The following is a 13,141-nucleotide window of genomic DNA, read 5'->3' as shown; positions in this document are numbered from 1 at the left end:
CACACATATGATGGGCTTCTTTCAGTTTCCATCTACCAAATCCACTCAAGACTTTGGTTGGCTTGGCACTATAGTAGGAAGGCACTAGCTTAAGGGCCACTCAGTAGGGCTGAATTCAAGATGGGAAGCAAGCTTTTGGTTTATGTTTAAACATTATAAACCAGTGATAGTGAAAACCATGTAAAATTCCAAAAAAATGTAGGAAAAAAAAAAAGAAAATGAATCAAAAAATAACAATTACAAACATTAATCATCGTAATTTTTTATTTGTGAAAGGAAACGTTCATTTTTTATGTGAGTCTTTTTACGCTTTTTCTTTAGATATGCTTCGACTTTGCCTTTCTCTTTTAATTCTCGATACTTTTGAGCAATCTGGAGCAATTTCTTGTCAGCTGAATAAAAATGGAAAAGAGAAAACAAATTAAAAACATTATATATTTCTTTACTACCCACAAGGGGCTAAACACAGAGAGGACAAACAAGGACAGACAAACGGATGAAGTCGATTAGATCGACCCCAGTGCGTAACTGGTACTTATTTAATCGACCCCGAAAGGATGAAAGGCAAATTCGACTTCGGCGGAATTTGAACTCAGAACGTAGCGGCAGATGAAATACAGCTACGCATTTCACCCAATGTTTCTGCCAGCTCACCGCCTTACAAATTAAAATAAATTAAAAACATTACAATTAAACAAAGACATTGGCATTATACATTTCAAACAAAGACACAAACAAAACCAAACATTTATGGTAGATGTCTTTCTCTAAAGACCTTAGCACTCTATGGAACACAGGCACCATCAACAACTCTTCTCCACTGATCTTGACTCTGGGATGTTTTTTTTTTTCTACTTCTCTCCAGTCAGACCTCTGGTTTTTCCTTCACAGCTTTCTTTTAGATTTTGCTACACCAGGGTCATGTTTCCCTGAGAGAAGGCCTCTCCCAGGCCTTGTTGGTTTTGAATAACATTAGAGTAGGTTGATTAATAATGAGTACATAATGTATTTGTTAACTAACAAGGGAGCCTCTAAGTAGTTACTCAACCTGCAAGAAATAACAACCGAATCTCCTACTTACACTTGAACATTGCAAACAAAGATACACTTGATGTTGGACAAGGTAATCCCTATACATGTCCTGGGTATCACTAAACTGTAACCTAGTGAGGCCCTGGTTTGAGTGTCTCATGGTTGTAAGGAGCATAGATTCACCTCTTAGCCACTGCTGTTCCCAGGTTTACTCTGGCCTGCAGTAGTAGCACCAGCTATGGGTTAATTAGCATGTTGGGGAACTGCTCTTGGAAGAAGGTCATTCATTGGCACCGTCGTAACAGACCCAGGTCGGATGAGGTTCTTCAGCTGCTTGTCTAAGAGAAGATAACTCCGTACAAATCCTGCATCCTGATAATTATTGGACTTGTGCCACTTGTTGCATCTGACCAAAACAAATTTGGAGGATGAGATGGTGGGACAAATCATGCGTACTATGATAATATTTCTTGTGCAGGGAGTTGAGCAAACCAGGACACCAGCATCAACACCATTAAAATGTTTTCATAAGTCCAGTGACAACAGGAAAAGAGATGACAGGGACAAGCAGACGATGCTACTGGAAGACTTTGTTTTTAATCCTGCAAATCAGTGGCCGTAGGGTGAAAAGAAGAAACTTCAGCCGTGTCTTGCTGAGCTTTTATTCATCGAAGGAATGAGAGAATCCACCATACCACCACCACCACATAAATTTGAAAAAGGACAGAGCAGAACACAAAAAACTGCATCTTACATGCCATCAAATGTGATGTGTGTATCATCATCATCGTTTAATGTCTGCCTTCCATGCTGGCATGGGTGGGACGGTTTGACAAGAGCCGGCCAGTCAGAAGCATGCACCAGGCTTCTGTAACTGTTTTTGTAGGATTTTTACAGCTGGATGCCTTTCCGAACACCAGCCACTCTGCAAAAGTGGACTTAGTGCTTTATACGTGGCACAAGCAAGGTCATTTTTGGCAAGGGTTTTACAGCTGGATGCCCTTCCAAAAGCCAACCACTTTACAGTGTGGACTGGGTGCTTTGAAGTGGGACCTGCACTGACAGGGTCACCAAGTACTTGCAAGAATACAAATTGTGGAACAAGGCCAGCAAGTTCGGGGTAGGGGTAAATCGATTACATCAACCCCAGTACACAGCTGGTACTTATTTTATTAACCCTGGAGGATAAAAGATTATGTGGACCACAGTGGAATTTGAGCTTAGAATGTAAAGATATGAAATGCCACTAAACATTTTGTCCAGCGTGCTACTGATTCTGCCAGCTCCTCACCTTATGATGGGTATATTTTTATTTATTGTTATTTTTATCTAGTTTCAGCTCACAAGCCGTGGCCATGCTGGGGCACTGCCATATATTCAGTTTTGTTTAAAACAATATTATGATGTACTTAATCATCATCATCATCATTTAACATCCATTCTCCATGCTGGCACAGGTTGGATGATTTAACTGGAGCTGATAAGCCGGAGAGCTGCACCAGGTTCCAGTCTGATTTGGTGTGGTTTCTACGGCTGGATACCCTTTTTAACATCAACCACTCCAGGAGTGTAATGGGTGCTTTTATGTGCCACCAGTACAGGTGCCATTTACAGGACACCAACCATGACTATGACACATGGGTGCCATTCACATGGCACCAGCAACAACTTATAAATTATATCAAGAGAAACAAATTTGACATTAATGAATGCAATATAATGAACATATAAGGTGGTGAGCTGGCAGAAACGTTAGCACACCGGGTGAAATGCCTAGCCGTATTTCGTCTGCCGCTACGTTCTGAGTTCAAATTCCACCAAGGTCGACTTTGTCTTTCATCCTTTCGGGGGCGATAAATTAAGTACCAGTTACGTACTGGGGTCGATGTAATCAACTCAATCCGTTTGTCCTCTGTAGGTAGTAAAGAAACAGGTATTTCGTCTGTCTTTATGTTCTGAGTTCAAATTCCGCCGAGGTCGACTTTGCCTTTCATCCCTTCGGGGTCAATAAATTAAATACCAGTTGCATATTGGGGTTGATCTAATTGACTGGACCCCTCTCCAAAAATTATGGGCCCTGAGCCTAAAGTAGAAAAGAATATAAAGCAAAAAACAGTAGATTACCAAAAATAAACTTACATTTCTTTAAGAAATATTGTTTCTTTCCTTGAGTAACCAAATCTTTCTCTTTTTTTTTCCACGTTTTCTCTAAGTCTTTAGATTTAGAAATCTGTTCAGAGGCCAATTTTTGTTGCTCCTGCGAAAAAGAAAAAGGAATTTACAAATAAAGGGAAACTATTTGACCCTTGTATAAGTTGAACTATATCATGCTCAGTTATGACTGAAAAATCTGGGGTGTGACTTAGACACAGGGCAAAAAAGTTTTATGTACCGAGATTTAATACTAAGTTAGGGGTGCAACTTATACATGAATAAATATGGTATTTGGAGGGAAAGCTTCTGCAATTATCATCCAATAATAACTTTGGGCATGATTAGAGTAGAGTTAGAGAAGGGTTTGTGGTTGACGATGCAGAAAACATTAATATCAACATCACAGTGTAACATCTACTTTTCATGGAGTACATTGAGGTGTATCCGGACTGTTGCCATAGTAACAAAGCTAAAGCATGCAGAGTGAAGCCACTTGGCACATATTGACCTTGAACTCTGCTGTGCATATGCACTAAGTTTTAACGTTCTAGCTCATTTCTGCTGTTTACAGCAATGCTTGGAAGGAAGGTGTGTTGCATGTGATTGTCGCTTTGATCATGACAGATAAAGTTAGCAGGAAATCTGCATCAAATTTTGTCAAAAGCTTGGCGATACCTGCTCAGAGGCCTATGCAAAGTTTAAAAAAAATTTTCATCGTTCTCGACACAATCAAGATCTTGTGGAACTGAAACCCAAATGTCTCTTTGGTCAGCTGAAAGCAGTTTTGGCACAAACTTGGCAGACACGCCTCTCATACCCAAATCTTCTGTGATAATGGACTGAACTGAACCGTAACTAATCTGCACATCCTTTCATAACTCACGGATGGTGATTCAATGATTTTCTCTCACAGCTGCATGCACATCTACGATGTTTGTTTCTTCTGGTTGCAGGCCTCCCAGAAAGTTTGTCAATATTGACACTTCTTCGGCCATCTTAGAAACATCTGAACCACTCCATACACTTTCTGCAACTTTGCATGGGCCTACCCGGGCTAGGCTGGGTATAACCAAGAAAATAACCATTTTGTTAAAGAATGAAAACTAATATTATTATACAGCAAAATAAGGAGTTTACCATTCTTGTTATAAGGTATTTGATATTCTTTGATTTGTCTTCATTTTTAGATCTTTTCATTTTCTTCTTAAGAACCTGTGAGTGAAACAAAATTAAGAATTATTCCATTGAAATCAGGAGTATTCTCTGCAGTAGACTTTTTAAATCATAAAAACAATGGTAAATTTCATTCTTATGGCTACCACAACAGAGTATTATTATTAGAAATATAGCATTTTGAAGTCATCATTTAACATCCGCTTTCTATGCTGGCATGGGTTGGATAGGTTGATAGGAGTTGGTAAGTCAAAATATTCATTTCTTTATTGCCCACGGGGGGCTAAACATAGAGGGGACAAACAAGGACAGACAAAGGGATTAAATCAATTACACCAACCCCTAGTATGTAATTGGTACTTATTTAATTGACCCCAAAAAGATGAAAGGCAAAGTCAACCCCGGCAGAATTTGAACTCAGAACGTAACAACAGATGAAATATCTATTTCTTTACTACCTACAATGGGCTAAACAAAGAGAGGACAAACAAGGACAGACAAATGGATTAAATCGATTATATCGACTCCAGTGCATAACTGGTACTTATTTAATTGACTCCGAAAGGATGAAAGGCAAATTCGACCTCGGCGGAATTTGAACTCAGAACATAATGGCAGATGAAATACCGCAAAGCATTTCACCCGGCGTGCTAACAACTCTGCCAGCTCGCTGCCCATTTTGCATCAAGCTTTACTGTCTGTTAGGTATGGTTTTTGCAGTTGGATGCCTTTGCTAACACCAATCACTTTACAATGGTGGACTTGGCACCAACATCAGTGAGGTCACCAAATAATTTACAAGACAAGACCCTGCCAACTTAGGGAGGGAGCAGTACTGAGGAAGGTGGTTTTGTGCCAGATGAGGAGAGAGAGAAAGAGAGAGAGTAAAGGTGAAGATGTGGTGATGCCAATGAGGGAGATTCTTCCCAGCAGTTTAAAAAAAGATGAAGATAGAAACCCAATGGCCTGGATATCACACTAATATCTTAAGAAGGACAAACTGGTCAATGTAGTCCCCCATATGTATATATTCTTTTATTCTTTTACTTGTTTCAGTCACTTGACTGCAACCAATATGGGATGGTCATAACTGGAACATTGTTTATCTTAGGTTTGCTTATTTAGTTTGAATTAAGGCTAAATAGTGGAGGCACAATGGCCCGGTGGTTAGGGCAGTGGACTTGCGGTTGGAGGATCACGGTTTCGATTCCCAGATTGGGCGTTGTGTGTGTTTATTGAGCGAAAACACCTAAAAGGTCCATGAGGCTCCAGTAGGGGGTGGGTGGCGACCCCTGTTGTACTCTTTCGCCCCAACTTTCTCTCACTCTTTCTTCCTGTTTCTTGAGTAACGCTGCGATGGACTGGCATCCCGTCCAGCTGTGGGGAACACAGAAACCGGGAAACCGTGCCCATGAGCCTGGCTAGGCTTGAAAAGGGCGACGTTTATCGTTTTTTAAGGCTAAATAACAATAATAATTGAATAAGCATAGCCATATAGTTAAGAAATTCAGTTCCAATGTTTGGCACAGAGAGCAAGTGTCTTTTACTATAGCCCTGAGCCAACCAAAGCCTTGTGAGTGCTTTTGGTAAATGGAAACTGAAAGGAGCTGGTCGTATATGTATATATGTGTATATATGTGCTGCCTTGTCTTGGCACTGTGTGAAAGTTGCACATGGCCGATAGTCATACAAGTGATGTTATTTGTTGCAATCTCCCATGTTAACACATGCAGCCATGGGAAAACCCTTCCTTCCTTGGAAACAGGTGAGGGTTGGTGACAGGAAGGGCATCCATCTGTAGAAAATCTACCTCAACAAATTCCAAGTGACCCACAATAGCATGGAAAAAGTGGACAGTAAAACAATGGCAATGATCATCATGTTAGCAACCATCACCATACCAATGTGGACCAGTATGGATTTTATAAATTTGGCATTTAAAAAGCACCGTTTGAGTGTTGGGCCTCATGGAGGCAGTGACAGGTGACCAAGAACTTTGGCAATATACAGTGCTTGTGTAGACCTGTCAAGCCAAGTAAAACCGTAGTCATGGCCAATACTGGTATCAGATCAATGATACATATAAAAAACACCCACTATACTCTTGGAGTGGTTGGCATTAGGAAGGGCATTGAGCCGTAGAAACCTTGACAAACCAGATTGGAACCTGGTGTAGCCCCCTGGCTTACCAGTTTTCAGTCAAACCGTTCGACCTATGCCAGCTGGAAAAGTGGATGTTAAATGATGATGATGACATTAGGTGCAAACAAACCTATTTAACATCTGCTTTCTATGCTGGCATGGGTTGGACAGATTGACAGGCCCTGGCTGCACAAGGTTCCATTGCCTGTTCTGGCATGGTTTCTACAGCTTGGTGCCCTAATGTCAACCACTTCACAGAGTGGACTGGGTGCTTTCTACGTGGCGCCAGCATCGTGTTGTATAAAAGTAAAAGAAATATTTAATTGGATGCGGTGAATACTTTTCAAGTCTGCATGGTTAAAAAAAGCTTGCCATGCAATCATGTGGTTCCAAGTTCAATCTCACTGCACAGCACTAAAAATGATGATGATGATGAAAAAGAAAAACAATACCTTCAACTCTTTTTCTTTATAATCATCAATAAATGAATAAGCTTTCTTGAAAAAATCTTCATTGTATTTTCCCGATAAGTCATCAAATCTTGGATCTCTGTGTGCCTAAGGTTGAAGAAATATACAACCAAAATGGAAAAAAACATGGTTACTTCTGAGATTCTGAGAAAGAATCTGATTGAAGATAGGAAATGAGAGAGCAAAGCTAAATGTTTTCGGAAGCAGTAATGGTTGTGTTGCTTTAATGAATCAGGTAGAGGCATGGCTGTGTGGTTAAGAGGCTTGCTTCTCAACTATGTGGTCATGGGTTCAGTCCTGTTATACAGCACCTTGGATAAATGTCTTCTACCAAAGCTCTGGGTCAACAAAAAGCTTTGCAGGTGGATTTGGTAAACAGAATCTGAAAGAAACCTGTTGTGTGAGTATATATCGTGGCACTCCGTTGGTTACGAGTGTTCCAGTTGATCCGATCAACGGATTAGCCTGCTCATGAAATTAACGCGTAAGTGGTTGAGCACTCCACAGACATGTGTAACCTTAATGTAGTTGTCAGGGAGATTCAGTGTGACAAAGCTGGCCCTTTAAAATACAGGTACAACAGAAACAGGAAGAAAGAGTGAGACAATATGTGGTGAAAGAGTACAACAGGGTTCATGACCACCCCCTGCTGGAGCCTTGTGGAACTTTAGGTGTTTCTGCTCAATAAACACAATGCCTGGTCTCAGAATCAAAACCGCAATCCTATGACCACAAATCCACAGCCCTAACCACTGGGCCACTGTGCCTCCATACACATATATAAAATAACGATCATCATCATCATTTAACATCCATGTTGGCATAGGTTGGATGGTTTGATAGGATCTGATGGGTTGAAGGATGATATTGTGCTCTGGTATCTTCTTTAACATGGTTTCTATGGTTGGATGCCTTTCCTAACACCAACCACTTTACAGCGTGTGCTGGGTGCTGTTTTGGTGTTAACTCACACTAGTGAAGTGGCCCTGCTGCTTGCAAGACTACAAAACTCAAAGAGTTGGTGAGGTCAGCCTTATGCTAAGAGATGAGGAGTTAAAGTATAAGAGAAAGAGTGGGGTCAGAGCAGGTTCTTGTCATAGAGGAGCTCCATGGATACTCACATTTACAAGAGTGAGAACAATGAATAGGAGCCGCAAAAAGATAAATAACGGAAACCAGGTCTCCAGATGGCCCTTCAAGGTACAAGGTAAATAGATATAAGTAGGAATAAATAAATCTTCTAATAGAAGTTTGATTTAAAACAAAGATAAATATTTAAAAAATACCTTTTTCCGAACTGGAACTACATGTCTTAATGTGGATACTTGCTTCTTAGAGGACATTTCCAATGGTCTGTTAACGATAGAATAATTGGAATAAAGAGCTGTATCAGTGATATGACACTCATTATTAATTAACAAAATGATTGAGAATAGCATTTAATTAATACAAAATCTACGTAGCCTGTCACCTAATTGTGACACCAGTGACTTTTTAATCACCGGCTGATTTTGTTTCAGCATGCAGTTACCAGTGGATATTTTCTACTGATGAAGCCCAAAGATGCAGAAATGCACATTTAGCAATGCCACCATCTCTGCCAGATAATTTTCGTCTATGATTGGTATATTTGTTGTTTTTTTTAACATTGTACATATATAAGAGTTACTATACCACAGTAAATTAGGCTTTCAACAATGTATCTGCTTTAAGTATGATACACAGATTGCTAAAGTAATTTATTTTTGCTTTTGAAAATGCTTAACCTTAGCCGCATACTTACTGGTTTTTGGTCAATGGTTTCTTCTCTTTCTTCGTCTTTCTTTTGTGTTTGCGATAGATTTTATTAAACCTAAATATCAAAATAAATACAGCAGAAGTAAATATTGATTTCTAACACAGGCACAAGACTACAAATTCTGGGAGAGGGTGATACAGTTGAGTAAACTGACCAGCCCACCTCCAATATATGACTGGTACTTCATCAAAATACTTATTTTTATTTTTTTACTTGAAGTTGTTTACCTTATTGATATTGAAGTAAATCTTAACAGAGAAAAGATATATACATGTTATAACATCAAAAGCTCGCAAATGAGTTAGAAAATACAATGCTATGGCAGAAGCATGGAAACCATTCCTGTTCTCTTTATTTCTTTAACCCTTTCGTTACTGTATTTCTGTTGAGATGCTCTGTCAGGTTTCTTTCAATTACTTTAAATATAACAAAAAATTTAGTAAAATAACTTAGTTATCATTAAGCTAGTGTTAGGAATATAAATTATGACTAAGGTTTGGTGGAAGATTTTAATTCAGAACTTATGAAAACAAGACATTTGTACTCAGAGCCAGGGTAGTTTCAGCCAGGTTGGTACCATAAGGGTTAAACACACTTATACATTTAGTCAGATATACATTAGAAGCAATTAGAAGGGTATGGATTGAAGGAAATCTAGGCTATTATTTCTAGCATATAGAGTGACCACAACGATGTCTCCTCTTATGTATTCTGCTGATTATTTTTCTTCTTAACCCTTTCGTTACTGTATTTATTTTGAGATGCTCTATGTTTCTATTTATTACTTTAATTATAACAAAGAATTTAGTAAAATGACTTAGTTATCATTCAGCTGGTGTTAGGAACATAAATTCTGACTAAGGTTTGGTGGAAGACTTTAATTTTAAACTTATGAAAACAGGACATTTGTACTCAGAGCCAGAACCGGTTTCAGCCGGGTTGGTAATGAAAGGGTTAAACTAACAGGAATATACTACTTTAGTGTTTCAACTAAATATAAAAACACTGTTTTCAATGATGTTTATAACTGAACCACCTTAGCGAATAAAGACGCTGTGTTCTCTTGATAAGCTACAAATGAAAACGAAAATTAATTATATACTCCAAATCAATCACTTCAAAAGACTTCCAACACCTTTTTATTAAATACCAATATGTCATCAATTAAGATCCCTTTTTCCATGCTGACATGAGTCGGATGGTTTGATAGGAGTTGACAAGCGAGAGGACTGCACCAAACTTGTACACCTACTTTGTCATGGCTCCTACAGCTGGATGCTCTTCATAATGTCAATCACTTTATAGAGTTGTAATGTTTACTATCAGTCAATTTTACTTATCACTACTTAGCACTCCCCCTTCTGTACTTTACAGAGTGTACTGGGTGCTATTTTTGATGGCACCAGCACCAGTGGGGTCACTTGGTGTTTGCAAGACAAGATCCCTTAACTGACTGAAGTAAGTAAAAGTTTGATAGAGAGACAGAAAAGTTGGCTGGCTGAATGGGTGAACACAGCTTTCCACACACTCTTTCTCTCTCTTCCTCACTTTCATTCTCCTGGAAAGAGATAGAGAGAGAGAATGAATCAGAGAGAGAGAGATGGTGAGGGTACAATTATTATGACTACTTACATTGTAACTCCAATTTTGCTTTTAAGTTTCTGCAATTCTTCAAAACTCATTTCAGACAATTCTAGAATAATGACAATGAGAAATTTTATATTTTAATTAAATAAGTCAATGAAGTTACAAAATTAAAAAAAATATATAAAAAAGACAAAAAAAAATGTATATAGCTACGATTTCAATAACTTAGAGTAACAAAATATTTCCCACACATTTAAACTCATAAAGTTGACTTTCATAACAAAGTTTAAAATAAACTAGTTTCAATTAAAATTGATTATATTTATTATTACTTTTATTTGTAAAAATGGTAGGCACAGATGTGGCGGTGTGGTCAAGAAGTTTTCTTCCAAACTACATGGTTTTGTGTTCAATTCCAGTGCAAGGTTCCTACCATAGCTTAGGATTGCCCCAAGCTATACAAATGAGAGAAACCTGCCAGGCATATTTATTTTGTCGCTTGGTTTAACCTGCCACCCCCTGCATGATACATGCCCTTGGGCATAACTGGAAGAGTCCATTCTGTTACAAGCATCCAGATAAGGTCTCCAGTCAGAAGATAACCAATAGCTTAGTGCACTGTTTTGTACTGCAGCACACGAGTTCCTTCCTTTTCCCTCACAAATCTTAGAGGACCTTTAATCCTAAACAGTCTAAAGCCTGCAGGACCTTAAGTTGGAGCTCATTCCAGTTTCCATGGAATGTAAGTAATGGAGAATACAGTCCTTGTCTTCAAACAGGATGCTAATCCATCGTAGCCTATTCTTATATATATGTATATCGAAGAATATAGGTTTGAAACCTCAAAGACTTTTGCATTTTTTCTGAGTATCAAACTAATACACCGGCTTGTTACTTTCTTACTTGTCCCTGTCTTTTGTTTTCTGTACATTTGAATGGTGTGTGTGTATGTGTATATATATATATATATATATATATATACATACATATATATATATATATACATTAAAGCACCATTTGAGTGTGACCGTTACCAGTGTTGCCTTACTGGCACGTGAACAAAACATTCGAGCGTGGCCGTTGCCAGTACTGCCTGACTGGCCCTCGTGCCGGTGGCACGTAACAGCACCCACTACACTCTCAGAGTGGTTCGTGTTAGAAAAGGCATCCAGCTGTAGAAACTCTGCCAGATCAAGGTTGGAGCCTGGTGTAGCCTTCTGGCTCACCAGTCCTGTCAAATCGGCCAACCGATGCTAGCATGGAACGTGGACGTTAAACGATGATGTTGATTATATATATATACTAGCAGTATCGCCCGGCGTTGCTCAGGATTGTAAGGGAAATAACTATAAAGCATTTTTAGAGAGTTATAGCCAAAAAATAGCAAAAAAATGATGGTAATTTTTTTTTTGAGTTAAAAAAGGTGGAGTTGCGTCCCCTAGACGGTCTGTGGTTTGGGTTTCTGATTCTCGACCCCATGTCGAATTTATCGATTTTTTTCAGAACTGGGGGAACTTTTCAAAATTTTCGCTGCGTTAGTTTTGAATTATGACATTGGGCTATGTGTGTGTCAAGTTTCATCAGAATCGGTTGAAAGCCGTGGTCAGAGTGAGGGTACGAGAAAACAGACACACAGAAAACGCACAAACTGCCGTTTATATATAGAGAGATACTGTTCTGGTATTGGTGAGATTAACAAATAAAGTACTCCATCCAATGAGAGATAAATATCATTTAATACACACGGGATTTAATTTCGATTTACTATTAGTTTCATACAGTGAAAACAAGTTAGTGCAGCCACGTTATATATTTGAGTCTCAGAGATTGCTTGGAATCACACGGCACGCTATACAAGCTTGTCCGACCACCGTGTTTTCAAAGCATGAAACTACATATTAAAAAATCAAATAAATGTTTAAATGATGAAAATGACATAAAAAGTTTTAGGTACTTTCCTATTATCGACAACTAATAATTAAACTATAGAGCAATCATTCGATTCCTCATCCTTTTCTTTCTCTATGGGGTAGTGATGGCTATTCCGAAAGTCCGCCGATCAACAATTACACCCGCCTTCTAATCCTTTGGTAAAAAATATATATATTGTATGTCGTTAATAAGAAAGTACTAATATATAAGTATTTTGAATGTAATACATACCTTTCCGAACGGTTTCCTTTTGGTAGTTAAAGGTAAGCAAGGTAAACCATGAAAAGAAAGAAAAAGCTGCTTTATATTACGGTTCACTAAATGTTTTGAAGTAAAAGATTCCCCCCACCGTACCTTTTTATTTCACAGAATACTGATCGATTAAATGTAACTTCAGTATGGCAATAACAAATCGTTAAGCAATATAAACTTCTTTTATTGATGAATTTATAAATATGACACAGAATATGGCAATATCATTAATATAACATCGCCGTATAATGCACTAAATGTTGTTTAGTCTTAGATCAACTACGAATGACTGAGTATTCCATCCGTGACCACCCCATCTCTTAAGGTGTATCTAAGAGCATCTTTTTAAGTCGTAATTTGAGGAAGTTTTGATTGCTAATTATATTCGATTTTGAAGTATGGTTTTTAACATGTATACAAATACGAAGGTTGAACGCTATAGTTATCAAGTTTCCTAAAATCTTCGAAAAGATTTGTGTATTTAAACAAGAAATACGATTAAAAGAAGGAAAATTAAAAAAGATAAACACTCGAGACTCACCATGTTGGATTCTGTTGCCACGAACAGGTGCCCTGCCGCTTAGAACGTAAATTAATTTTC

General features: G+C 38.3%; 1 protein-coding gene across 1 annotated transcript; it reads right to left on the bottom strand.

The window, feature by feature from the left end:
• Positions 1-242: 242 nt before the first annotated feature.
• On the bottom strand, positions 243-13,129 carry LOC115217587 (ribosomal RNA processing protein 36 homolog). Its single transcript, XM_029787339.2, has 9 exons — positions 13,082-13,129; positions 12,520-12,535; positions 10,402-10,462; positions 8,755-8,823; positions 8,258-8,324; positions 6,954-7,058; positions 4,324-4,398; positions 3,172-3,289; positions 243-392 (listed from the first exon to the last, which is right to left on the bottom strand). Exons 1-9 carry the CDS (start codon positions 13,082-13,084, stop codon positions 247-249), a joined length of 660 nt encoding a protein of 219 aa, XP_029643199.1. The 5' UTR covers positions 13,085-13,129; the 3' UTR covers positions 243-246.
• Positions 13,130-13,141: the final 12 nt, after the last annotated feature.

Source organism: Octopus sinensis, linkage group LG11, assembly GCF_006345805.1.
Source record: "Octopus sinensis linkage group LG11, ASM634580v1, whole genome shotgun sequence".
NCBI classification, from domain to species: Eukaryota; Metazoa; Mollusca; class Cephalopoda; order Octopoda; family Octopodidae; genus Octopus; species Octopus sinensis.
Note: the sequence above shows the minus strand (reverse complement) of the source record. Positions and strands in the feature narration are given on the sequence as shown.

Excerpts from the sequence above, each read along its gene's own strand:
- LOC115217587 (XM_029787339.2), bottom strand. Across the intron at positions 8,325-8,754 it reads AAACCATTGACCAAAAACCA|ACCATTGGAAATGTCCTCTA; the intron begins GTAAGTATGCGG and ends TATCGTTAACAG. Across the intron at positions 393-3,171 it reads ACAATATTTCTTAAAGAAAT|CTGACAAGAAATTGCTCCAG; the intron begins GTAAGTTTATTT and ends ATTTTTATTCAG.